Here is a 26,684-nt window from a genome sequence, read left to right on the forward strand (position 1 = left end):
CAGGCAATCAAACAAAAGTGGCACCCTGCTCACAGATTACTGGCCATGAGTGCATACCACCCGTATCGAGTCGCCTCACCAAAGAGCACGCTGAGGAGAGTTAATCGTTAAGTGTTCCTTAGTTTTATTGCTCATGTAGAAAAATGTGGGGCTGAAACGTACGAGACCTGAACTCTACCTCTTGGCTCTAGGACACTATGTACCCTAAGGCCAATGTGCCTTGATCCATCTGGCCACTTTCCTTACCACCCATGGCCTCCCAGGGCCTGCCTTACTGCTGCTGTCCTCCCTCACAGCTGGGTTGGCCTTGCTAGACTCAGGTCGTCAAAAGTCTATTCCTGGAAGCCCACTGAGAGTCAGAGTCCAGAGTCGATGCAAAAGCAAAGGAATTTTAATTGAGCCAACCTGTCAGGGCCCATCAAGCTCAGAAGTGTTGAGGGACCCCAGGTAGCCAAAGCAGGGGGTTTAAAATACCCTTTACAGAAGCATGATTCAGCAACAGCAATTAGTACAACCCTATCTGGCTAACAAAATTAACCTCTAAGGGGATTGGGTGAATTGAATGGAGGGCGGGAAGGAGTGAGGGAGCAGCCTGGAGGGGAGGGGAGCAGCCTGGAGGGGAGGGGAGCAGCCTGGAGGGGAGGGGAGCAGCCCGGAGGGGAGGGGAGCAGCCTGGAGGGGAGGCGGCCTTAGCATATGTTGGATAAGACAAGGGTAGGCATGAAGGTGTGGTTATTCCAGGAGCTATCTTGAGCTAGTGGGTTCCCGAGTAGGGTGGGGTAGAAGCAACGGGGTGCAGCAGTGGAAATTTTTTCTTAACTTGTCTCAGTTTGGCATAGGTATTTAATAAAGGTTTAGCATGGCTGCATTCTGGCTAAGTCTGGCTGACCTGAATTCTTCAGCCTGAATCCCCAGTAGGACAGGGAGGAGCCTGGACTCTGTTCCACCCCAGGCCTGTCACCCAAGTACAGCAGAACAGAAAGATCGGTTTTATTGAGGTGCAATTCACAGGCAAGAAGCACACGCACAGTCATGTGATTAAAGTATCTGTGCCGGATAAATGTGCTTTTCACATTCTGCCTGTCAGAGACTCCCCCACTTAACCCAAGAGCCCAGCCCTCCCCAGGATGCTTTGCTAGCCACAGGCTTCCTGCCAAGAGACTCTTGTCACTGGGCACAGTACACAGGAGGGACTCTTGCCCTGAGCAGCCTATCACCAAGGCTCTCTGCATTCCTGTAATTCGAGGCATCACCCAGACCTCCAGTCACCACGGAGGCCATGAGATTGTATTTTATCTCCTGGAGCACATCTGGGTTGCTGCTTCGTTGTCAGCAATTTGGAATAAAAAATGCATGTACATTGTAGGGACATGTTTTGTTCCTCCCAAGAAGGGACTGTGTAAAGGAACAGTGAGTTGTACATATTTTAACTTTCCAAAGCAGATGTATTCTTTTCCACCCCATGACCGTTGCATGTTCTCGCCAGCACTTAGCACTGTTTGATTTTAAATATTAGTCTTTCCTGAGGGCATGCTTTGTTTTTTGTTTTTGTTTTGTTTTGTTTTGTCTTTTTGTTGTTGTTGTTTTGCTTTGTTTTTGTTTTTTTGAGACAGGCTTTCTCTGTGTGTAGCCCTGGCTATCCTGGAGCTCACTCTGTAGACCAGGCTGGCCTCAGTCTCACAGAGATCTGCCTTCCTTCGCCTCCCAAGTGCTGGGATTAAAGGCATGCGCTACCACACCCGGCTGATTTTTTCATTTTTATTACATTTGTTTAGTGTACGTGTGGATGTGCATGCACGCTTGCCACACACACAGATGTAGATCAGCAGACAATTTGCAGTAGTCAGTGACACTCTGTGAGTCCCAGGAATTGAGCTCAGGTGGTCAGGCTTGGTGACAGGCTTGGTGACAGGTGTCTTTATCCCATTTGTTGGCCCAGATCTTTCATATTAAAAAAAAAATGGGCCTCTTATCTTCTTAGTCTTGAGCTATGAGGGTGGTTTGTGCATTCTGAATACATGCCCTGTTTGGATATTCTCTCCCAGGTGTGGCTCGCTTTTTGCTCAGTTAATGGGATCTTTTGATGTCCGAGATGATAATTCTCCCTTTTTGGAGACTTTGCTTCCTGGATCCTGCCGAAAGGATGATGGCCTTGGCATCCTGTCTGGGAAGACGAGGTCTCTGTTTTAATCCCAGAACTTAGTACACACTAGTTTGGATGCTGCCTGTCCCCTGAAGAGGCCCATGTGTTGAAAGATTTGTTCCCAGTGTAGAATTACAGAAAAGTGATGGTACTTCCACTCACCCACCACCCACCCCACCCCCACTGGTTTTTCGAGACAGGATCTTTCTGTGTAGCCTTGGCTGTCCTAGAACTCACTCTGTAGACCAGGCTGGCCTTGAACTCACAGACATCCACCTGCCTCTGCCTCCCAATATCTGGGTTAAAGGTGCACACCACCATGCCCAGCTGTTAATGGTACTTTTAAAGAATGGGACCTAGTGGGAAGTCTTTAGGTACCTTGACCTTGAAGGGGACTGTGGGATCCAACCTTTTCCTAGTTTCTTTTGCTTCCTGGATGTTACATGAACAGTTTTGCTGTGCTACCGGCTCCTGCCATGATCCTCTGCAGGCTCAAAGCAATGAGGCCAAGTGATGGTCATCACCTAAGATAAATGTCTCCTTTCGATCAGCTAATTGTCTCAGGGACGTCTCTTCAATGGTAAGGTGGCACATGGGCTGCCACAGGACTCTTGTGATGATGGAAATAGGCCACACCCAAGCTTTTCAGCCCAGAGCCCAGAGCTGCCAGCAACAGGCAAGCAAGAATTGGGAAACTAGGGAATTTAGGCTTAAATGCAAATGTAATTTAGATATGTGGCCCATTTGAAGTTGTATTTGTAAATGCAAGTGGATTTCTCTCTCTCTCTCTCTCTCTCTCTCTCTCTCTCAAACACACACACACACACACACACACACACACACACACACACACACACACACGGCTGAGGATGGCATCTGGGGGCTCCTGAAATCTAGGCAAGCTCCGGCCACAGAGCTCCCTCATTGCTTATGTCTACTCTGTTCCCATGGGGACTTCAGACATCCTTCAACGCCTTGAGTTCTCAAGACTGTCTTTCCTCAGCGAGACACTTTTGCAGAGTCAGTGCTTGCTAGACACTCTTCTTGCTGTGTGGTCTCTATGTGTCCTTTTTTTTTCTTTTTTCTTTTTAAGATGGAGTTTCATGTAACCCTAGGTTGGCCTTGAACAAACTATGTAGCTGAGATTGCCTGTGAATTTTGTTTGTTTGTTTGCTTGCTTGCTTGAGACAAGATCTCTTTTCACAGCCCTGGCTGTCCTAGAACTTATGTCACAGACCAGACTGGCCTCAGACTCACAGAGAGCTGCCTACCTCTGCCTCCTGAGTACTGGGATTAAAGGTATAAACCACCACGCCCAGCATTTAGCTTTTTTCTTTTTCTTTTTTTTTTTTTTTAACCATGAACTTCTGATCCTTCTGCCTCTACTTCTTGAGTCCTGAGATTCCCCATAGATATTTATTAGGATTTTTGAGCCCCGAACTGAAATTGTCAGAGAAGCAAACAAACCGCACATGCTTGTGTCGAAGATGTCACAAGACTGACCCACTCACTGGTCGTAACCTCAGCGCCGGAATGCTGCAGGTCCAGAGTCCATCTATCTTAAGCTACGTTTAGTTCCCTGAATAGCAGCCATTGTCCACTGCTGTGTCTGACCCAACGCCCTTTGGATTATGTAAACCCTTTAGAATATATTAATGGCTTCTGCCAACCCCAACACTAAGAATGTCCCTCAGGTAGCACCTGAGTCTGTGGCAGAGATTACCCGGCTTGTCTGTAACTTGCCTACCTAATGTTTCCACCAATGGACTTGGAAAGCGCCTTGATTTGTGATGTCCTTTCGTTCCGTGAGCATAAAAGTCCATGTGACTGCTTCTATGCTGGAACACGTTAATCAGAGCAATTGGAATGTGCGCTTCTGAGCCGTCCTCCTTCATACTGGCTCAGAATAAGCCATCCCATTCTCATAGGGGATGATGGGGGTGCCTTCACATTCTGCAGTATGAAGACACATTTGAACTCCACATTGTAAAAGGGAGTCAGGCGACACAGGCTATGAACAGCCCAGCACAGACACACAGCTAATGGTCTGTTTGTTCCCAGTTAACCCCTCCCAGCCCGGGTGGCTCTGAGGAACATTAAGGCTGACACCAGCAGAAACCAGCTTGACTCAGCATTTTAAGAAAGTGCCTGAACCGCAGGCATCCACAGAATGAGGGAAGAGGGCGATGGAGGATGACAGGAGAAACACAAACATCGCAAGTTCAAAAGTGCGCCTGATCCCCCCCCCCCCAGCATGGGGATGGGGGTGGGTGGGGAGGGGTGGGGGTGGGGGTCGGGGAGGCGGGAGCGGCAGGACTGTGCTCTATGAAAAGACCTGCCATTTCAGTTCATGTTCTCCCTATGGAGATGCTGCTGGCCAGAAATGAGATGCAAGATTGATGTCTAGGAAAAGGGTTGGAGCAAAGTACTGTCTAGCCAACCTGGCTGCTGAAACCCGAAGAGACGCCTAGGATACTTTCTGCCTGTGCTGAGGGCCCCGGGGGGCGATAAGGGCCCTGCTGTTCCCTTTTCAGGATTTCAGATGTGCGCGGGCATGCATGCGTGCGTGCGTGCGTGCGTGCGTGCGTGCGTGCGTGCGTGCGTGCGTGCGTGCGACAGCAGGCCCCCCACCAGGCTGCCAGCTCTGCCTACTTGCTTGCTGACAGCGCCTAGCAGACACCTTTCCACTGAAAACACCCAGACCTGTGCTAGAGCGGCGGCTACCTTAAGGGCACCTGCTGATTGTAGGTGGGCAGCAGATCTCTTGAGGTGCCCACTCAGCACCATCCTGAGAATCCTGAGAGACACTGTCCACAGTGACAGGTTTGAGGGGCCTCTGCCCATGAGAGGGAAGCAGAGCTGAGCTTGGGAGCCTCTGTTCCACCATGGCCTCTCAAACACTGGTCCCGAGGCTCTCACTGGCCTGGAAGGAACACTAGAGCTCCCAGGCAGAGGAAACCAGCTGCCCTACTCTCCTGTCCTCATCCATGCCCGTGTCAGTGCTGATAAAAAGGACCATTCTAGGCCTGTGCACTTGTGTGTCCATGTTCGTGTACTGGTTTCAGCGGCCATGTGTCACTGAAGCAGGGGTTGGTGAGAAGAGATTGTCACATCCCGCTGCCTTTAACGCATTCAGGATTCACGCTGGCTACTGGGATGGTTGGTATGTGTGTTCCTCTACAACATAGCACCAGCTCCCAAAGTCCCCCGCCCCACCCCACCCCCACACCTCTCTCTTTCCAGACACCTGTCCTTTGACTTCCCACTTTAGGCCCAGAGTCCACTCCGCCAAGGTTGGATGGTCACCTTAGGCTCCCCTTCACTGGATATGTTGCAAACTGACCACTGCCCCCCAACCCTGCATGGCAGTTGGACTCAACTCCACTTTTCCACTGGCTGAAGGCCATCTGGGCTGCCCTTTGGTCCTATGTCCTCCTGTCCCGGGAACACCGTTCTTGGAGGAGCAGATGGCCCTCCCTGCTTCAAAGTGTGTCCTTCTGAACCTCAGGAGCCTGGCCGGGAGCTGGACAGCTAGAAGGTGCCCCTCCCGCGGCCATGGAGCCTTCAGGATTCTCATTGGAGACCACAAAGTAAGGAATACATTTCCCACCCAGACCCACCCAGAGGCATGGTGTCTTCCAGGCTGGGCCAGGAAACAGATGCATCTCCTAGCATCAGGTACACGCCCAGTGTGGGGGCTAAGCTTTGCCCTCCAGGGTTACTATTGCTGAGATGAAACACCATAAAAAGATTTGGCGTTCATTTCCACATCACTGTTCATCATTGAAAGAAGTCAGGACAGGAACTCAATCAGAGCAGGAACCTAGAGGCAGGAGCTGATGCAGAGGCCATGGAGGGGTGCTGCTTACTGGCTTGCTCCTCATGGCTTGTTCAGCCTGCTTTCATATAGAACCCAGGACCACCAGCCCAGGAGTGGCACCACTCACAATGGTGCCCTCCCCCATCCATCACTAATTAAGAAATTGCCTTACAGCTGGATCTTATGGAGGCATTTTCTTAATTGAGGCTCCTCCCTTTTAGGTAAGTCTAGCTTGTGTCAAGATGGTATGAAACTAGTCAGCACAATTGACCCTTTGTCAACTTGACACACAGGCGCGTCACTGTTGAGCTACAATCTTCCCTTTCTTGTTCTTCCTCAAGATCACGCATCAATATCAGTTTTTAAAGTCTCAAAGTCTTGGAAAATTCAATCACTTAAAAGTTTAGTCTTGGCTGGGCATGGTGGCGCACGCCTTTAATCCCAGCACTTGGGAGGCAGAAGCAGGCGGATCGCTGTGAGTTTGAGGCTAGCCTGGTCTACAAAGTAAGTTCAGGACAGCCAAGGCTACACAGAGAAACCCTGTTTAGTCTTGGGGGCTGGAGAGATGGCTCTTCCAAAGGTCCTGAGTTCAATTCCCAGAAACCATATGGAGGCTCACAACCATCTATAATATGATCTGATGTCCTCTTCTGGCCTGCGGGTGTACATGCAGGCAGAACTGTATACATAATAATAAATAAATCTAAAAAAAAAAAAAAGTTTAGTCTTTTTTTTTTTTTGGGTTTTCGAGACAGGGTTTCTCTGTGTAGCCTTGGCTGTCCTGGACTCACTTTGTAGACCAGGCTGGCCTCAAACTCACTGAGATCCACCTGCCTCTGCCTCCTGAGTGCTGGGATTACAGGCATGCGCCACCACGCCCGGCTAGTCTTTTTTTTTTTTTTTTTTTTTTTGAATAGCCATTCCCTCTTGAAATCCAACACAGCATCCTTTAAATTTAAAAGTCTTTCAGCTACGGGCTTCTGTAAAACCAGAATAAATTAAGTACCCTCTCAGTACAAGAGAGAAGAACCAGGACATAACAATCACAATCAACTCAAAGTCAAACCAAACTCCAACAGTATAAAAACTCAACGTCCAATGTCTGGGACTCACTCACAATCTTCTGGGCTCCTTCAGAGGGTCACTTCTCTGTCTCTACCCTCTGTAGCACACACAGCTTGTCTCCTAGGCTCTGGTTAGCTCCACTTTTCTGCTACTGCTGCTCTTTGGTGGTCTAGCTGTGGTCCCAGCATCTCCAAAATACTGGAGTCTTCCGCTGCAGCTGGGCTGTGCTTTCATCAATAGCCTCCTGACTAGACTCCCTTCACACTCTACCACACAGGGCCAAGCGTCAGCTGCTCTCTATGATGCCTTCAAACCTTCAAAAACAACACCACCTGAGTGACTCTTACACTACCAAATTCGGCTGCCAGAAGGAGGTGCAACCTTGGCCACCTCTGGGGCACAGCTTCTGTGTGCTGACCCTGAGGAAACGCTTCCCAGAAGATTTCACCTCAGTGCTGCTGGTCTCTTGTTAATCACAGCTGATCCTTCAGCCCAGCTGACCAGCTCCCATTGCCCCAGCAAAGCAAAGGTTTTTTTTTACTTGGTGGCTCTGGTCTATTATTAATCACAGCTGATGGTTTGGCTCCAGCTGACTGGACGCTACAGATTCTTCACACAAAAGGTCCCGGGAGAGTCTCTGCTTCCCTCTGAAGCTTCACAAGCCAGGCCTCCACCATCTGCACCGCTCTCAACATTCTTACCTTCCAAGCGTCTACAGAACAGCTCACACTCAGCATTCAATGGCTCTTCTAGCCCAAAGTTCTAAAGTCCTACAATCCTCCCAAAATCAACATGGTCAGGTCTGTCACAGCAACACCCCCACTGTCCTGATACATGCACTTGTCTTAGTTAGGGTTACAATTGCTGTGATGAGGACACCATGAAAGGGTTTATTTGGCTTTCACTTCCATATTGCTGTTCATCATTGAAGGAAGCCAGGACAGGAACTCAAACAGGGCAGGAACCTATAGTCAGGAGTTGGTGCAGAGGCCATGGAGGGGTGCTGCTTACTGGCTTGCTCCCCTTGGCTTGCTCAGCCTGCTTTCTTATAGAACCCAGGACCACCAGCGCAGGCATGGCACCACCCACAATGGGCTAGGCCCTCCCCCATCAATCACTAATTAAGAAATTGCCCTACAGCTGGAAATTATGGAGGCATTTTTTTTCCCTCCTTGAGAAACTGAGAATTGAAGCTCCCTCCTCCCCGGTGACTCTAGCTTGCATCAAGTTGACCTAAAACGAGCCAGCACGCCATGTTGAGGCATGGGTGTGGTTCAGACCGGGAGGGGTGGTGCCTTACACTAGTATCTGTGTGTGAGATACCGGTGCCGCTCGGGTAGGAAAGTGGGCTGTTGGGGACCAGTCATCTGGACAGATCCTGACCTGGCCCTGACTCCGTGGAGTTGTGAGACCTGGCTTTTCTGAAGCCGGGCAAAGGCCAGGCAGGTCATAGGGGCTGGGTCCTTGATCTGGAACAACTGGACTTTGGGACCATTAGCCGGGAGCACAGTTGCTCAGCTCCCAGGCTTGAATGGCCACAGCAGGGAAACCCCATTCTGTCCGTTTTCTTCCTGGATCTGTCCAATGTGGGCCCCAGTGCTTTCAAGTGAGCCTGGACTGTGGAGCAAGTGGAAGCTGGGCTTCTCTCCCTCGTGAGCGCTGCCAGCCAGGGGCCAGGGTGGTGAGAAGTGCACATCTCATCCTTCAAACTCCTCTGCGAAGCAGAAGTGCTACCCTGTCTCATTGGTAGGAGGCTTGGAGCTGAAGGGTTCCCCAGAAGCACTCCTTAGTTGGGGCAGAGTGCTTGTTCCTAACCTCAGAGCCCAGCCCCCACCAGGCAGTCTTATCCCTTACAGATCTGCTAGGAAACAGACTGGAGAGGTAGGATATTGGCCAATTCACTTTTAATCAGTGGGTTCTCAACCTGTGGGTCACGACCCCTTTGGGGGATTGAACAACTCTTTCACAGGGGGTCACCTAAGACCATCAGAAAACACACACACACACACACACACACACACACACACACACACACACACACATTTACATACAACCCATAACAGTAGCAAAACTACAGTTGTGAAGTAGCAATGAAAATGATTTTATGGTTGAGGAAGGTCGCCACAACATGAGGAACTTTTATATTAAAGGGTCCCAGCATTGGGAAGGTTGAGGACTGCTGCGCTAGATGCTGCTGCTGGGCAAGGAACACTTGTTCTCCGTCTGGGTAGGAGGGAGGGGGAGTAAGTAGTAATGCTGTTATTAGGGAGCAAGTTGGTACCCTCTCCAAGGGTTTGATGTTCCATGAGATTGAGCTACAGAGCTCCACTCCCCCCCCCCCCGCCCGCCTTGGCACTCCACCCCCACCCCCCAGCTCCTCCAGATCTGCAAGTTTCGGGCTGTGCAATGGCATCCGGCCAGAACCTACAGGCTGTTTGGGGCTTAGCTTCTGGTTCGTCCTGGCCCCTCCCACTCACGGCTCCATCCTGGCTCCATCTATGATTCCCGTGGGCCAGACTGAAGGCCGTTGCCATGCTCACATCAGCACCTAAACAAAGAATAGGTTATCATACATCCAAGAAACGATTTCTCAAAGCACTTGATCCATTCCCAGAAAATGACGGCACTGGGCATACGGAGTCCTCCCAGGGCCGGCATCCAGCATCTTAGACAGCCGATGTTCCGGAAGCCTTCTTGTTCTTCTTCCGTAAATGGCTGTCTCCAAATGATGCAGGGGCTGTTCTACCCCTAGAGCACCCACAAGGAGCAGCTTCTTCAGGAATCCTGACACAGTGAGAGCCAGGACGGAAGAAGCCCAGTGCCCTGGAGTATGTGCTGAGCTTATACTTGGGGTGCCTAGCCCTCTATGACATATGGGCCATGTGGATTGGGTACCACTACCTGCTTCTGTGGTAGGGTGCTCCCACAGACCTGTCTGGCACACAGTCACACTCTTCCTCCACACCTCACTCTTTTGTGTGTGTGTGTGTGTGTGTGTGTGTGTGTGTGTGTGTGTGTGTGGTTTTTCGAGACAGGGTTTCTCTGTGTAGCATTGGCTGTCCTAGACTCACCTTGTAGATCAGGCTGGCCTCAAACTCAACATCGATCCACCTGTCTCTGCCTCCTGAGTGCTGGAGTGCTGGGATTAAAGGCGTGTGCCATCACGTCCAGCCACACCCCACTCTCTACTTTGTCCATGGGGTAGGTTCTTGTGGGCTCCTCTTTGCCACCATGCGCAGGACACTTCCTCTGAGGCCTTGCCCCTCAGCTGTAAGTCATGGTTGGAGGGTGCAGGTAACTCACCCAGTGAGATATGGGAGTCCTCCTCCTCTCCCTAAAAGTCTTCAAGCTTGCAAATAATTCTGAGATTTGCTTCTGCTCCTTTCTGCTCAGAAGGACTCATGTGTTGGACCAAGCCTGGCATGGTAACGGCAGGCAAGGGCACTGCAGACTTCCCAGGCAAGATTAAGACTGGTTCCATTCTGCACGCCAGGAGGTGGGGTAGCAGGCAGCCCGTCGCCCCGCCCCTCCCCCCCCCCCCCGCTTCGGCCACCCTCCCCCCGTGACCCCCTCCCCTCCAACCTGCATCCATGTTGCCAACATGTAGGAAGGAGGCATTAGGGCTCCCAAACACCTCACGACGCATGCTTTCCACAGCTCTGGCCTGAGATGCAACGCCTTGAGCTCAAGGGTTGAGTTCACCTTGTCCAGTGTTAAGGTGACCAGCGTCTTTGCTCGCACCACTGAAGACCCAAGTCCAGAAGGGCGTAGCCTCCATAGGCTGGGGGAGGAGCCTGGGCGTCCAGACCTGGGACCCCCGTACCTACAGGCAACCATTGCATGTGACCTTCTCGCACCCTACCGCCTCCGGATCTATTAAGCCAGAGTTGCTGGTCAGTCATTCCTCTTTGGACGCATGGCCCTCCCATTTGTTCTACTCTGCTCCTAATGTGCATAGTTCTTGGGCCTGCCTCACAGGGCAACTAAGGCAGTGACCCCTGCCCCGTGCTAGTACTCCACCAAAACCCATCAGGAGGAAAAAGGCTGGCTTCCGGGAGTCCGCCCCCATCCACCCCACCCCAAGCTGCCGGCGCGCTTCCACCTGCTGAGCCTTATTAGCTTAGCATCCCCGCTGGAAAGCGGGTGAGTATTTAGGGGGGGGTGGGGGTGGCCTAAAACCATTTAGGTCAGCCTTCTGTCTCTGTTAACAGTCTGGCTGATAAGAGAGTGAGGTGGCGGGGCGGGTAGGGGGCGCGGGGTGTCTCTAAGTATGCGTGTGTTCGCGCGCGCCTTAAGTCTCTCTGCATAGCCAAGCGTGGTCCATCCGTGTCCTCGGAACCCAAAGACACTGGTACCCAAACGAAGGGTGTACACAGCTGGCACAGGCAGTGCAACTCTAGCCAGCAGTCTGTGGCTGGCCAACCCCTTGGCCCCTGGACTCCTCTAACAGGTGGGCACGGGACACGTGTTTTTCAGACGAGCCTGAAAGAGTCCGCGCAGACTTCTGCAGGCCAGCAGGGGTCAGGGGCGGACCTGAGGTGGGGCTTTGGTCCCAGGCCCCGCGATCACCTCTGTGATCAGGCAGTGTCTGCTGTGATCTGCGCCCCGGTTTTGTGCTGGCCAGGTAGGGAGCTCAAACAGCGGCTAAGGCAGGAAAGCGGGGCTGCAGGGCCCAGGAGAACCTGGTGAAGAGCTGTCAGAGTGGAGAAGGGCGGGGAAGAAAGGGGTGTCTATGCGGGGGCCGAGGGTAGAGGTAGGGGGGGGACGGAGAGTGTCGGCTTAGGAAGGAAGCACAGAAGCAGCAACACAAGGCGAGCGTACTGAAGGGGGCCTACTCTAGAGGTGTTGGCACTGAGGGCACAGGCTGGCAGGCGCACCGCAGGTTGTCTGCGCTTCAGGGAACCACATGACCCAGGCAGTGACTGATGGCGTGGAGGACGCATGCACGACTTCCTTGTGGGAGTAGCTGTGGGTGTACTCAGGTGTTTGCCCCGCCCTCTTGTAGTTCTGCGGCTGCGCTACCCGACCCACCACGATGGCCACACCTTCGGGGAGGGGCGACCAGTTCAGATAACCACGCCCCTCCACGCGGATCTTGGGCCTTTTCGCGGGTTTGTGGGTGTTGTAGTCTGCGTGTGCGCGACCCAAAACCCCGGCTGTTGGCTGAATCAGGTACGGGGGCCTGTGGGGGCGCAGAACTGGGGGGCTCGTATCCAATCTATGAGTGACTGGGGAGACATGGAATAGTGCAAGGCACGGTTCTGGTCTTTCCGGCGTCCTGAAGATGAAAACGGGGCTCGGGCTGAGTGCTACACTACAGAGTACCAGGGTGCCCCGGGAGCTACTGCGGCGCTCCGGGCAGGGTTTGCGGCGTGCCGAGAACCTGTGAGTGGAAAGCGCATGCGGGGTCTGCTGGGTGGAAGACCCGCAAAAGTCTTTGGGATGCATAGGAGCAGTAGGGTGGGTACAGGACGCGCGCCGAGTGTTAGGGTCCTTGTGTGAATACAGAGCACAGGCGAGGACCTCAGCGTTACTAGCCGAGTGGTCTGAGTGCTGGCGGGCACCCTTGGGTAAATAGTTGAGGAACTGTCACGAGGGCTGCCTGTTGGGACCTCTGAGCATCCATTTCTCTCCTTGTCATTCATCTGGAACGAAGTTCTTTTGCCTTCGACTACCTTGCTCCGATCAGGAATCACCACGTGCTCTTGCCCCAGCCTTCTTAGAGCACGTGTTGCTTAGGAGGAAACCCCACTGCCCACGCCCAATACGTGGCGCGCCTCCAAGCCCCATTGTTCAACTCAGCAACTATAGGCTCCCAGACCGGCAACTCTAACAACTTCCCTTTGGAACAAGTGATTCCGCAGTTTGCACAGCTGCCCGCCGCCTGTGTCCTTCTCGTATCTCCATGACAAGAATGATTCCCAGGGCTCAGTCCACTGAAAACTCCCGAGGAGTCTTGGCTAATAGTATAGGCATAACCGTATTCACGAGTCTCCTCACCCTGTGTAAATGTGCCCAGCCCCAACCTGCCTGTCTTCAGTATGCGGGTGAGTCAGAACCCAAGCAGATCAGAAAGTACCGGTAGTGGTAGCTGTTTTGTGGCTTCTCTCAGTGAGGCTGGACTAAGTCCTTTCAGTTGTTTGCTTGTCTCTAAAGTAGTCTCCTCCTGGGGGGGCTGAAGGACCCTGGAGGAGCCCAGATGGACTCAGCAGAACAGAGACCCCTTGACTTTGCCCAGCCTCATACATCCTTCAGGCCTGAGAAGTAGATATGCCTTCCGACAAGGCACTGCCTTTGCACCTGCCCACTTTTTTCGTTCAGAGGCCTGGGATTTGGATAGGCTGAGGAAAGCTGGGCATCTGAGCCTGCCGAGGCAAAGATACAGTCAGCTAGGCAGGGAAGCATGCAACACAGTGCCTGGTTCCTCCTTAGCGCCCCTCCCCCACACCACAACCCTCCTGGGCTGTCAAGGGTTTTCTTTCAGTTGCCTGGAAGAGGTTTCGAGTTATGGAGCAACACTGTGCTCAGGGCATATGGAGTCCAGGTTCAACTGTGATGCCTGCCGTGCTGTGAGCGTCCACGCTGTTTCTTCAACTCGGCAGGTAGCAAGGATTGCCCATCTTTCCTCTCAGAATGGACTTTGGCTGAGTGGAGCAGAGCTGAGCCTAGCTTTGTTGGGAAGAGCAGCCTGGGCTCTGCTGTAGAGAAGGAGAGCATTGTATCAGAGCTGGGCCCCTTGGCTCTGTGGGAGTGGATGTGTTACCTCCGTGGAGTGGGATAAACTGACAGGGGCAGCCTGGAGCTACCTCAGCATTCATACCTGGAGGGGCTGAGAATCCAGGCTGAAGCCGCTTCTTACCCCAGGCAATAAGAGGCTGTGCCAAACACGAGTTTGGGCCTGTGTTTCCCTTAGCGACAGTGTGGAAGATAGATTTTTGAGGAGGACCCTGGACTCTGGGCCATTCTCCTGAGCAGCAGCTTTTCCTCTGGCTTGGCCTGAGGCCTGCCCAGGAGACACTGGAGTTGTCAGCTCCAGAACCAGAAGTTCTGGGAAGGGTACATTTCTAAGCCCTCCTCCTAGTCCATCCAGTGTACATCAGCAAAGCCTGTTGGGAGGCTGGCAGAACTGTCCCTGCTGCTCTGCAACTGGGGAAGGCGGGTCTTTACAGAATGTTTTCAAGTTTGAGCAGGAGGAGGCCAAGGGGCCTGATAGTTTCCGTTTCTGCCTCCTAGCATGAGGTGAGGGTCACTGGGCCAACTTTGGAAGGAGAGGTTATCGTACCTTGGTTCAGAGCCAGGCTTAGATCAGGCACAAGCCAGAGGGTGTCCCAGGAGCTTGGGGTAGGGACTAGGAATGGAGCTTGTGGCGTTACCAGAGGCCAGTTCCTAATTCCCAGACCCCAGGGAACTAGGCTGTTCCGTTGAACCGGTGTTTATGGTGGCAGGCCTGAGCTGGGGGGGGGGTTGGGGGAGGAGAAGGTGCACTAGCCAGACTGGCCAATGGACTGTAGACTTGGGATATGGTTCCCCAGAGAATAGGAGATGCCCCAGTGTGCCCTGTGAGTGTGGTCTGGATGCTTGTCAGTCACGTGGTCTGAGGATAAAAAGCCCAGGGCCTTGGGCTAGCCAACTGAGCCTTGTCACTAAGATGGCAGAACATCTCGTGATGTAGTCCAGCCCCTTTGAGCAGACCTGAGCGTGGGCTGGGTGGGTAGGTAGATGGCGTCCATTTCCTGCGCCACTTGCCCGGCTGAGTCCTAGTCAGGGCAGTACCAGCCCTGCCAGTCTGCTAATCCTAGATGCTTATGACATGAGGACCCTGGGAGTTCGAGTTGCCCCTTCTAAGCTGTGGTGGGACAGACACCGCATTTTCAGACAGATTCCCAGGTGGGACCATGATGAATTCTCACTGTGGGGTAATGATACAGTTCCTTGGGTGTCAACGCCTCAGCTGGGCATAGAAGGCTACGCAGATGGAGTGATATGGAGTTATCTGCCTGGTAACCTCTGCTATTCCTGGATTCCAGGAGACACCAAGTAAAGATGCTCCTGTTACCTCTGGGATGAGGGACAGTCCCTAGGGGTGCCTAAGCCTATAGTAGGCACAGAATCCTAGACTTAGCTACATTCGTGGCCACCACTTAGCCCGGTTTAGTTGGGCAAATGTAGTTGCCACAATTTCCCCGACCTGGCTAGCCCTAGCAATTTATGTTGGACAAGGGCTCCAGCTCTGCCTGCACCTGCCTCGGCCTCTCTGGAAGGGGGTCAATGCCTCCGCCCAACCTCCTGGGTGCTATGTCCTCATGGGCTGTTTGTGTAGCTCTGGGGGAGTTTTGAAAAGTGAAGACGAAGCAAAGCAGAGCTCAGAGTTTGTCCAGCTGAGGTGGTGTAGGCCGTGTTTGTGCTTTCTCCAGCCAGGCCCCCTGCCTGCTCGCTTGTTTCCATACTCTCATGAGAATGTGGGTCCTGTCCCAGGCCCTGTGGCTTCCGGGGCCACCCGCTGCCTAGCATCTTCCCAGACATTCCTTCCTCTGGACCTCTGGAATTCTGTACCCTGGCTCACCCTTCCTTGCAGCTCCCAACAAGCCCACAAACCCCTGCTTCTTCAGAGGGCCCAACCGTTACCCTGCTTCTCCCTTGTCACAGAAGCAGGACTTGAGGGAAGGGATCCTAGACAGTCCTAGCAGCCGCACGGTATGCCGGGAGAGCTCACACTGAGGGCCCACAGGTCACTTTTCTTTCCTGAGCTTCTGTGTTTCGTAGGAGCTCAGAGGACGCCCTAAGTCTCAATGTAGGGTCCAATGGCCTGAGAATCTGAACTCCCCTCCCCAAAGCTCTTACATCCGGGGACTTTTCTTTGCCACCTGTTCAGGGGTTGAACGAGATTCTAACTTTAGTCCAGATTTTCAGACACTTCCTGGAGCAGGCTGCAGAAAGGAGCAGAGGGGCTGGGTGGTGGTGGTGGTGGCGGCGGCGGCGGCGGCGGCGCACGCCTTTAATCCCAGCACTCGGGAGGCAGAGGCGGGCAGGATCACTGTGAGTTGGAGGCCAGCCTGGTTTACAAAGTAAGTCCAGGACAGCCAAGGCTACACAGAGAAACTCTTGTCTTGAAAAATCAAAAAAGAGAAAAGAAAAGAAAAGAAAGGAGCAGAGGGGGCATTGGAGAGCCTGTTACAGAGGGTCAGGCCACAGGAATGGTTTCCTCTCCACCCCTGGGGCTATTCTGCATCACACAGCCTCAACCTGTCTTAGCCCCACTAGCCCCTGTATACGCTGTCCGGCCTTTTGACTTCTACCAGTGCCTCATACAAAAGGCCCGAAGCACACGAACCTATCCTGTAGAGGAATGTGGATGTACAAATGAGCCAGGGTCCTAATGAATGGGTGCAGCCCCTGCCTTTTGGTTAACAAGGACAGTTGGCAGTAGCCACCACCACCAAATAGCCTGGGCCCAGGACAGAATCTAAACGCTGAGCAGCTTAGTTCTCACGTGCACCACAGTTACTCAGGGTTCCTCGGGCCTGCAGCTGGACAGGCCACCCGTGGCTTGGTTGTGTCTTGGTGCACGTCTGGTGTCCTAGCCTAGCAGAGCATTTTTCCTTTTGTCCTCCACGCCTAGGGTGCCATTAGAGCAAGCAGTAGCTCTTGCCACCAGCTAAGGCTGGCTTTCCCCAAAGGCCTGAGGGCCCACATGCTGCCAAGTCCTTGAAATGAGTCTGAGGTGCTTCCTAACCTGAATTTTATTTTATTTTATTTTATTTTATTTTTTGTTTGTTTTTGAGACAGGGCTTCTCTTTGTAGACCTAGCTGTCCTGGAACTCAGAAATCCACCTGCCTCTGTCTCCCAAGTGCTGGGATTAAAGGCGTGTGCCATCACTGCCCGGTTCCAAAACTGAACTTTAAGTGTTAATTAAGTTTATAAAGTAAGGTTATCAGCTAATGTGAGTTTGATTGATATTTAACTAGGGCCTGTATGGCTGAGGCTTTGATGTGCTTGAAGTCCGTGGGAGCTTATGCTGGCCTGCTCTGAGGGATTGGGCTCCTGGTGGCTCTCAGGTTGAAGATTTGGGTCTGGGGCCTGCAGCCACCCAAGGCTGACACCGGGTCTCAATGGAAAGATGGGTGAGGAGGGGTTACCTGTGGGCTCCTTTGCAGACCCCCAAACTCTTGGCTTTTCTTTCTAGGTAGAGTATCGTCTTTGGTTACCAGGTCCCATGAGGACCCGGGCAGCATGGTGCCTACTGGCCAAGAGGCAGAAGAGCCCAGGCAGGACCAGGAACTCCAGTCGTGGCGCTACCTAGTGGTCTATCTCTGCTTCTTCGGCTTTATGGCACAGTTGCGGCCTGGAGAGAGCTTCATCACACCCTACCTCCTGGACCGCAACTTCACAGAGAAGCAGGCATGTTGTTGGGCTGTGCGGGAGGGTAAGGGGAGCAGCAGCGTGGGCTCCGAGCATTCTGTCTTAGCTTGCTGTACGGGCAGCTGAAGCAGGGGGAGAGGACAGCAGCCAGAGAGACTGGGTTGGATGTGGGCTTGGCCCAGCCCTAACCTCTGCCCACTGCAATGAGCACTCAGAGCGCCTTGGCTTTGATTCATTAACCCACCCTGTGCCTGCTTTGGGACTGAGGAAGGACGCAAATGAAGGCGTGCTGGTGAGAAAGCCTGTGCCCAGCAGCTATGCCCCACCTTTGCTTGGCACCTGCCTCCAGCAGGGGACTTAGCCGTTTACGTAAAGAGATTATTGAAGGCTTTTTTTTTTTAAACTCAGCCATGGGGACAGAGGGTCCTATTGAAACTCTGCTAATGAGCTTAAGCCCAAACAGACGGGGAGGCGGTTTATTTTTGAACTTGCACCTAAGAGAGGGCTAGACAAGGAAGGAGGAAGGCTGTTGCTACTTTCCTCACTCATTGGTTTGTAGCCTCTTTGCTTTTGGTGAAAGAGGTGCTGTCAACCGTCACTGTTACAGAAATAAGCTTGCATATGAAGCTTCAATTATAATACAGTAATAATAAAAGAAAAAAGTCCTTCCCAACACACAGCCGGTAAAACGATAGCTGCACATGAAGACCTAAGTTCAAACCTCAGCTCTTACATAAAAAGATGTATGTGATGGCTTATCCCAGTGCTAGGGAGGCAGACTAGCAGATTCCTGGGGCTCAATTCCCAGGCTGCCCAGCCATTGAGCCCCAGGTCCCAGTGACAAACCCTATCCCGAAAAACAAGGTGGGTAAGCACCGGAGGGAGGATACTGTGGCCTCCATACACGTGCCTACACTTGTACCTGCCCAGGCACAAACTCATACACACACATGGGGGGGGGAATTTAAAATGAGGTCTCAGGGGCCCCCTCCTGAAACTTACCCTGGCCTAAAAGGAGGTCCCAAACATGTCCGCCTCCCAGGGAAAGAGCTCAGGAGGACATTTGGGTTTCACTGAGATGGAGGCACTCCTTGCAGGGCATGGCGGGGGGGGGGGGGGGGCTAAGGCACCTGGCTTGGCCTGCCCACACTGCCAGTGGGTCCTGGCACCTCCCTAGGCAGTAAAGAGGAGTCTGAGGCAGTGCTGCTGACTCGCTCCCACCCACCCACTCCCTGCAGCAGGTAGTTCCCCTGCAGGAGCCAGGTGAGGGTGGCCATCAGAAACTGGCCTTAAGGAAGGTCATGAAGATCAGATTCTGCTGGCAGCATGCCCAGCCCTGGGGTGGAGGTGTGGGTGGCCTTGTCCTCCGCCTGGCCTTCCTTCCCTCCCGTGTGTCCTGCCTAGCTGTCAGTTGTGCTGCCCCCATGCTCGCCTCGATACCGTCCTCTTGCTTTCCCTCCTACGAGAAGGACTGAAGAAATCTGTGTTGGGCTCTTTTGGCTGCTGTGCTATTTTCTACATAGATTTAAGATGAGTGCAAATCAGAAACCTCCGTCCGGAGTGACGTGAGCCATGCACAATAATGAACAGTGGCTTCCCCCACAGTCTGCCACCTTTCTGCAAGTTGTGCTTGGGGTCTGCCTGGGGTTTCTTGGACTGGAAGATTATTTTAGTTTCTAGGCTTCCTTGAATCCCGAGCAGCCTGGATGTGGGCATCTGTAGTGAGGCAGTGGAAGGTGTATACAGTGCTCCTCAGGGAGACAGGACCAAGGCATACTCTCGTGTGCTCACTCTGTTGTCCTCCCTGGAGCATCCAGTGTCATTAACAACCAGTGCCTGCCTGTCCACAGGTGACCAATGAGATTATCCCTGTGCTGCCCTACTCCCACCTGGCCGTGCTGGTGCCAATCTTCCTTCTTACCGACTACCTGCGATACAAGCCAATCCTGGTCCTGCAGTGCCTGAGCTTTGTGTGCGTGTGGCTGCTGCTGCTGCTGGGCAACTCTGTAATCCACATGCAACTCATGGAAGTCTTCTACAGCATCACTATGGCCGCCCGCATCGCCTACTCCTCCTACATCTTCTCCCTGGTGCGCCCCTCCCGCTACCAGCGCATGGCCAGCTACTCACGGGCCTCGGTGCTGCTGGGAGTCTTCATCAGCTCTGTGCTGGGCCAGCTGCTGGTCACCCTGAAAGAAATGGACTTCAGAACGCTCAACTACATCTCCCTGGGCTTCATTGTTTTCAGCCTGGGCCTTTCCCTCTTCCTAAAGCGCCCTAAGCGTAGCCTCTTTTTCAACCGCAGTGCACTTGCGCGTGGAGCCTTGCCCTCTGAGCTGGACCAGATGCATCCGGGCCCTGGCCAACCAGAGCCCGGGAAACTAGAGCGTGTGCTGCGCACTTGCCGGGACTCCTTCCTGGTGCGCATGCTAAGCGAACTGGTGGAAAACGCTCAGCAACCGCAGCTGCGCCTCTGGTGCCTCTGGTGGGTCTTCAACTCTGCCGGCTACTACCTGATCACCTACTACGTGCACGTCCTGTGGAGAAACATTGACCCTAAGGTCAAATACAATGGCGCCATAGATGCTGCTTCCACACTGCTGAGTATGGAGGCCCTTTGCCCTTCCCAGCTGGACCCCAGCAGGCCTGTAGTCCAGCCCTACCCTTTGCCCTCAGGCTAGACCACCAACAAAGGCTGCTCTATCCCTCGCCCTACCCCACCCCTGCTCCAGAGCCACCCTAACTCAGCCTGAATCCCCTACCCATCTGTCCCATGGTTCCACTTGCCCCAGCTTAGCCATGACTGATGCCTCTTACCTCCAGGCGCCATCACGTCCTTCTCTGCGGGCTTCGTGAAGATCCGCTGGGCTCTGTGGTCAAAGCTGGTCATCGCAAGTGTTATAGCCATCCAGGCTGGGCTGGTTTTCTCTATGTTCTCAGTCAAGACCATCTGGCCATGCTACGTGGCCTTCGTGCTTTTCCGTGGGGCCTATCAGTTCCTTGTGCCCATTGCCACGTGAGTGGGTTGGTATGGGGAGGGGCCTCTGGAAGGTTCTTTTGGGGAGCATATGGCAATGTGGGCAGTTATATGGGAGGCCTGACTTGTTTAGACACTCTTGGCTGTGTCCACTGCACTGGCTTCCTTGAGCCCCACAACACCCACAGATGATCCTCAACCTTTCCCCCAGTTCTCTCCCCAACACCGCCAGTCCCTTCCTGAACCTCTTCATAGTGTTGCTGACCCTCAGACCACCTACACCTAAAGTTAGCCAGTGTCCCGCCTCCCCTCCCCTGTTGTCCCTTATCCTCACCTTGGGGACCCTTCTTACACTTTCTTGACCGTCACCCCTGTCCTGCTGCCTTTGGCCTCCCCCCCCTTTTCTGGATTTGTCCTACTTGCTCCCCCAAGTCCTCTGAACACTGCGTCACAGTTGCCTGGTACTGCCTGGCAGCCGGAGAGCTCTCCAGAGCGCACTAGCAGGCTTTTCTTGGGACTCTCTGCCCAGCCTGGAACCGAGGGAGCACCACATGATCATGTGTGAGGATATACTCAGGAGGCTGAGGCAGACAGGGCTCTGTGAGTTTCAGACTAGCCAGAGATACACGGTGAGACCTTGTCTAAAAGAGACAATGTACTCCCGTCACCAGACAGACAACACACATACACCATCCACTACGTGTGCACTGCCCCTCTCGCAATCCATGTTTACATATATATGTGCATGGGTCAGCATACCACATGTCTTTAGCGCTTCCACTGTGCGTAGCATACATACGTGTGCTCACACCACACACAGATACTTGCCTTATGGTACTTGCCTTCTTTTGCCTCCCCACTCTTCACCTCTTCTGGGAAAGACTTTGATTCCTTCCTACCTCCCAGGACTTTCTCATCCTGCCTCTCTCCCTACTTGGACTGCCTTCTCACATTCTCTCTCTGGCCACATACTCCTGCCCTGTGAATTGAGAGCACTTTCTTATTACTGGTTTTCTGGAGTCAATCTTTCTGTAGACGTGCCCTGAGCTCCACTCCTGCCCTGAGTCAGCTGCTATTGGTGGGTGCATGTAAGGAGGGGAGGGCAGTGCTGTGCACAGGTGTGCTGGATTGGGGCTGTGGGTGGGCATCTTGGAGTTCTGTATCTGGAAGCTTAGTTAAGTCTGGTGGTGGGGTTGTATGACTTGGTGCTTTGCTGTATCCCTGGATAGATACAGGAGTCTCCCTGGCTCATTTGTTGTTGTTGTTTATTTGTTTAACTAGATGGGATCTCACTATATAGATCAGACTGGCCTGGAATCACGAGTTCAGCTCTTCTGCGTCCTATGCTGTGTGATTAATGATGTCTGCCTCTGTTCTTGCCCCTGTCCTACTCAGCGAGTTTGATCACAGTGTGTTTGTTTGTTTGTTTGTTTTTTTAACCTCCCAGTTTTCAGATTGCATCTTCCCTGTCTAAAGAGCTCTGTGCATTGGTCTTCGGGATCAACACATTCCTTGCCACTGCGCTCAAGACTTCCATCACACTTGTGGTCTCCGACAAGCGGGGTCTGAGCCTCCAAGTTCACTCACAGGTAAGCTTCACCTTCAGTCTCGTGTCCTTGGGGGATGGAAGCCCTTCGGGTGGTCATGGCAGGGCCTCCTGGTGCCCACGTTTCGTGGTCCATTCTCAGGGAATACAGACCACAGATCCATTGTCACTGGAGTGTCCAGAGTGTGGCCCGTATTTGGAGCACTTGCTGTTAACGTTTCCCTATTAGCCATTCTCATGGGCTGTCTTAATTTTCGTTTCTCTCCTGGATTCATTTGTGAAACCAGAATTTACTTTGTGCTAACCTGACCCTTTAGAAGCCGGCAATGGTCTGATATTTGGCGACTGCACGTGCCTTATAAGTAATGTGTAGTGTGCCCTCTACGGTTGACAGGCCATTTGCCCTGATGTTTTGCCCGTATACCTTCAGAATCACTTAAGAGTGTTAATCAATTGCACTTAACACCAGCAAACATAACTTAGGAAACACAAGCCAGTCGTGCGGTGAGTGCCAGCATTCTGGGAGCTGGCACAGAGGGGCACGAGTTCAAGGCCACCTGAGCTACGTTGTGAGCCTACAGCCAAAAAGAGAAGCAAGAACAAGAGAAATCGAGGGATGGGAATGGTTGTTTACTGTGGTTTCTCCTGATAAATTCCCCCTTGTTTCACAAGCCCGTCCATCTTTCATTTCCTCTTAGTTAGCTTCTTTGGTCCGAATGCCTCTATTTATCTTTCATTCTTTCTTCGTTTTATTTTTTTTATTTCTGGAATATTGTTGCTGCTTGCTGACCCATCTCATGGTGGCTGCTCTAAAAATCTTTCTCAGGTGATCTCAGTACCTGCTGACTGGCTTTAGTTGTCCAGAGGCCTTGGTGTAAGGGCAGCAGCTTGGATGTGGTGAGCAGGTGACAGAGGACAGAGGCCTCTTGGTGTTGTGTGTTGGAACTATTGGCTCTAATGCCTTGTCCTCAGAGCTCTGGCAGCATAGGTTGCCATGCCCTCTGCAGAGTAGGAGTTCTGACTCCCATGATGGGCTCCTCAGTGCCCAAGGGCAGAGTAATCTTACTTCTGCTCGGTACTGTAAAGTCAGTGTGGTCCCCTTTAGTGCAGAGGGCAGTGACTACCTTCACTACCTCCAGGTGTGTGTGCGTGGTGGGTCCTGACACCTCGGATGGTTGCTGCTCACTTCATGAGGGTAAGAATTGGGGTCACTGCCACAATGTGAGATTGAAGTTTCTCCCCACGAGTGTTGCCTGGCCCCACCCAATAGGTCCTCCTTGGTGTCTGGTGTGACTGAGGTAGGGTCAGGTGTTTTCAAGGAAACTTCTTGAGTGGCACATACCTGTCCTCTAGCTGGGCGGTATCTGTACTAGACCTCTGGTTGCTTTGATCCAAGATCCATGAAACAAAAAAGAAAAACCCAGCGCTTGCCACACCTTTAATGGATCCTGGGGTCTGGCTGGCTGGCTGGCTGACACTTGTCTCCACCCATCCCCAGTGGGTGTTGCCCACAGCATCCAGGGGTTTGATTGGCACGGGAGGAAGAATAGGGAAAGGATGTCAACCCTGTCTTTTTGGTAACAAAAGTCCCTAATAGGCATTTCTGACTTTGCTTTAAATGTGATCTTTTTCTGAACAGTTCTCAGGGGGCTTCAGGAAGCTTCTCTGCCTCCACTGGGACCAACTCCTAGGTTCCAGGACCTTTGTGTACACTGTCAGTAGTCAGGCTCCTCTCTGGGAGGGAATGTATCTGGTACTTCAGGAAGGTGTGTGTGACCAGTGGCTGCCTGGTCCCTCTTGGTCACTGCTGAGCAGTGCTGGCTCAAGGCTATACCCAGTCTTGACTGTGGCCAGGGCCTACGAGAAGCCCTGGGTCCTTGTCCTAGAGCCCTTCTGCCAGCCGTGGAAGTCAGTTCCCCTTAACTAGTGCCTGAAGACCAAACAGATGCCAGTCACATGCTGGGTTCTCTGGGGGATCTTTGGGGAAGCAAAAAAATACTAAATACCCCTTTTATGGTTGACCTTGCTATGTGAGGGGGGGGGGTGGTGGGGAGAGAGGGAGGGAGGGAGGGAGGGAGGGAGGGAGGGAGGGAGGGAAGGGAACCAGCCATCTTGGGATCTACCCTCGGGCAAGGCTTGCAACTCCTCAGTATCCTGGATGACAGAGAGAACCTCAGTAGGATTCCCTAGGTAGGGCAAGGGTAGGGATGGTGGGTACAAACCCTGAGGTCACCCAAACTCTTTCTCTTTCAGTTCTGCATCTACTTCGTGTACTTTGTGGTGCTGTCCATCATCTGCTTTGCCGGGGCTGGGCTAGATGGCTTGAGGTACTACCGGCAAGGTCGCCACCAGCCCCTGCCCCTGGCCCAGGAGCTGAGGAGTCCCTTGGAGAATTCCGTGCAGGTGCCGAGTGTGCAGGATGGAGGCTCAAATGGACCGCAGCCCTCAGCATCACAGCTGCTCTCAGAGGATGGCAAGGAGGACAGCGTGGCAGTCTTGAGACTCGAAGCCAAGGCCTGAGCCAGCTTGACCAGCCTAGCTTTGTCTCAGGTCAGCAGGCAGATTCCTGACTCAGAGGCAGCCCCTCCTATGTGCACTCCAATCCTGAACAAGCCTGGGCCTGATGCTGCAGACAAGACTCCCAATCTATACAGCCTTGAGTCCCAGTGCCCAAGACATGTGGAGCACCTTCAGTTGCCTTTCAGGAACCCTCAAGCCACCTTAGGGGACCAACTCCTTTAACTGAGGGTCGACAGCTTGCCCTCCTGGTAGCCTCTGAGAACTCTAAACCGAGCCTACGCCCTGCTTTATCAGTGCCCAGAGGCTGCCGCGGACACTCAGGACAGCTGCTTGGCTAAGCGAACACAGTGAGCCTGGATTGCCTATTGCTTGCCAAGAAGAGCCTGTGTCAGGGTCAGCTGTGCCCACCAGGCCAGTCTGCCCCTAGCCCTATGAGGCTCAGGACAAATCATGCCTGTCCCCAGGGCTGGTGAGGTAGCCAGGACACCAGCCAAGGCATGCTGACCCTGTACGGTGCTCATCCTTCTGTGTGGGGTAGATACCTATCCTAGGCTCCTGGCTAAGCTGTCACACTTCCTGTCATCGGAGGTGCTCGTTTGAATGGTTATCTGGTCTTTCGTAAAACAAAGCAAAAACCCTGACATTAAAACGGAGAACTACATTTGGCTTTTCTGTTGTGAAAAAGATCTGGAGTCAGGAGGGCCTGGCCTGAGGAACAGGCCCCTGTCCTCTACAGATGTCAGCCCAGTGTCCTCACTTGTTCTTAGTTCCGACACACTCAGGCAGCCCAGAGCATTGCAGGCACGCCAGCCTTGATTGGAACCCAGGTCCTCCTAGAGGGGGAATGCCTTGCGGGGCTTGCGCTGAGGAAGTGTTTCCTGGCTCAGCTGAAAAACCACCGGAGCCCAGTTGTGAGGTAAGACTGTCTGTGGCGTGAGCCCTTCTCTCATTCCATGCTTGGCCTGGCCTGGGTACATCTGAGCTGTGGTGGGTTAGCCTTAACCAAAGCAAGGACACGCAACAGAGAGTAGGCCTCTGCTGCCCTTGAGTTGACTTCTAGCCCCAGTGTAAGATCTGACATCCAAGGGGACACACAAGCAGTCTCCCCTGACGCTTGCAGTAACAGGCAACTAATTCAACAGAAAGCAAAATTCTAGTCAAGGTGGGGCTGCTGAGCCAATTGTGCCTCAGGGGCTACCTGCTGCAGGTCTATTCGAGAAAGCTCATTTTGGGGATTCTGGGCTGAGGAAGAGGCTCCAAGTGGGGCTGGCCTGCCACCTAATGAATGACAGTTAGAGAGGACATTGGGCCTGCTGTGTCCACAAGGCTACCACAGCACCCTGCAGCCTTGCTGGCGAGGACTAGCTCATCCCTTCTGGACTTGAGGATCTTGAAGGACAGCACTGAGGACAGCACTGATGGGCACAGGCTTGTCCTTTACCACAGGCAGAGATGGTGTGTGTCCACCCCTGCTGTGCCAGCCCACCTGCAGCCAGTGGCACCAGTGCAGTAAGATAGCACTTGCTGGTCCTAGAGCCCTCCCCAACAGTACCTGCCTGCCCTGGCCTGCAGCTCCCTAGCCCTCACCTGGCAACCTGTCCTGGCCCCTCCTGTCAGCCACCAGCTGTTCTTTACTTGGCTGGAGGCTTTGGATATGGTTCAAGCGTAGTCCCTTAGGGTAGCCACAGCCAGGACATGGCAGCAAATATAAATGGTGGGGGGGGGGGGTTGAGTGAACATGTTTTATTTGCATGAATGTTTTCTTACACGTATGTACATGCGTCACATGTGTGCACTGTGACTGTGGGAGCCGAAAGGGTGTCGGATCCCCTGAAACAGGAGTTATAAATGGTCGTAAGTTGCCATGTGGGTGCTAGGAAATGGAACAGGTCCCCTGCAACACCACCGAGACATCTCTCTAGCCCCCTTTATATGATTTTGAAGTCACCTTGTGTGCGGTGATAGCATTTACACACATATGTACAATGCTTTGCGTACCTGTGTATGCCTGCACACCTTGTATTTGCACACTTCTGTGTACCACATACACATCCATGCATGCTACCATGTGCCTATGCACACTTGTGCACATACATATGAATGTATACGTACATTTATGTATACCTGTGCAGTCTCTACATACCCATCCAAACCTGTGCACATATATACCTGACCACGTACACCAGTGTAGTCGTGCGCATGCATGTCTAACCATGTTTGCTTATTCACATGTCTACATACAGGCCTGTGTCC

At 52.9% G+C, this 26,684-nt stretch overlaps 2 protein-coding genes and 1 long non-coding RNA gene across 6 annotated transcripts in view; 1 reads left to right on the forward strand and 2 right to left on the reverse strand.

The window, feature by feature from the left end:
- PCBP3 (poly(rC) binding protein 3) overlaps positions 1–7,466 on the reverse strand; it is a 256,103-nt gene extending 248,637 nt beyond the window's left edge. For both annotated transcript variants that reach the window (XM_084752136.1, XM_084752137.1), the window contains exon 1: positions 7,081–7,466. The gene's annotated coding sequence lies outside the window, so the exon portion shown is untranslated. The remainder of the gene's footprint in view (positions 1–7,080) is intronic.
- Positions 7,467–9,105: 1,639 nt separating this feature from the next.
- LOC311580485 lies at positions 9,106–10,556 on the reverse strand. Its single transcript, XR_014773472.1, has 2 exons — positions 10,100–10,556; positions 9,106–9,576 (listed from the first exon to the last, which is right to left on the reverse strand). It is a non-coding gene; the product is annotated as an uncharacterized lncRNA (long non-coding RNA).
- Positions 10,557–10,713: 157 nt separating this feature from the next.
- On the forward strand, positions 10,714–25,092 carry SLC19A1 (solute carrier family 19 member 1). 3 transcript variants are annotated; one of them, XM_084754305.1, is made up of 7 exons: positions 11,529–11,652; positions 12,034–12,200; positions 17,213–17,427; positions 19,239–19,992; positions 20,212–20,404; positions 21,813–21,954; positions 24,165–25,092. In XM_084754305.1, the coding sequence occupies exons 3-7, from the start codon at positions 17,260–17,262 to the stop codon at positions 24,429–24,431; spliced, it is 1,524 nt and encodes a 507-aa protein (XP_084610431.1). In that variant the 5' UTR covers positions 11,529–11,652; positions 12,034–12,200; positions 17,213–17,259; the 3' UTR covers positions 24,432–25,092. The 3 variants fall into 3 exon arrangements, with proteins under 3 accessions (XP_084610433.1, XP_084610432.1, XP_084610431.1); XM_084754307.1 differs by lacking the exons at positions 11,529–11,652; positions 12,034–12,200 and adding an exon at positions 10,714–11,171; XM_084754306.1 differs by lacking the exon at positions 12,034–12,200 and having other exon boundaries at positions 11,497–11,652.
- Positions 25,093–26,684: the final 1,592 nt, after the last annotated feature.

The sequence above is a fragment of the Acomys minous genome, assembly GCF_964271855.1.
Source record: "Acomys minous genome assembly, chromosome: 13".
Lineage (NCBI taxonomy): Eukaryota > Metazoa > Chordata > Mammalia > Rodentia > Muridae > Acomys > Acomys minous.

Bases quoted from the DNA above. Each gene is read 5' to 3' on its own strand.
- SLC19A1 (XM_084754307.1), top strand. From the start codon at position 17,260: ATGGTGCCTACTGGCCAAGAGGCAGAAGAGCCCAGGCAGGACCAGGAA. The intron at 17,428-19,238 runs GCATGTTGTTGG...GCCTGTCCACAG, and splicing joins GCAACTTCACAGAGAAGCAG to GTGACCAATGAGATTATCCC. The intron at 20,405-21,812 runs GTGAGTGGGTTG...TTAACCTCCCAG, and splicing joins TTCCTTGTGCCCATTGCCAC to TTTTCAGATTGCATCTTCCC.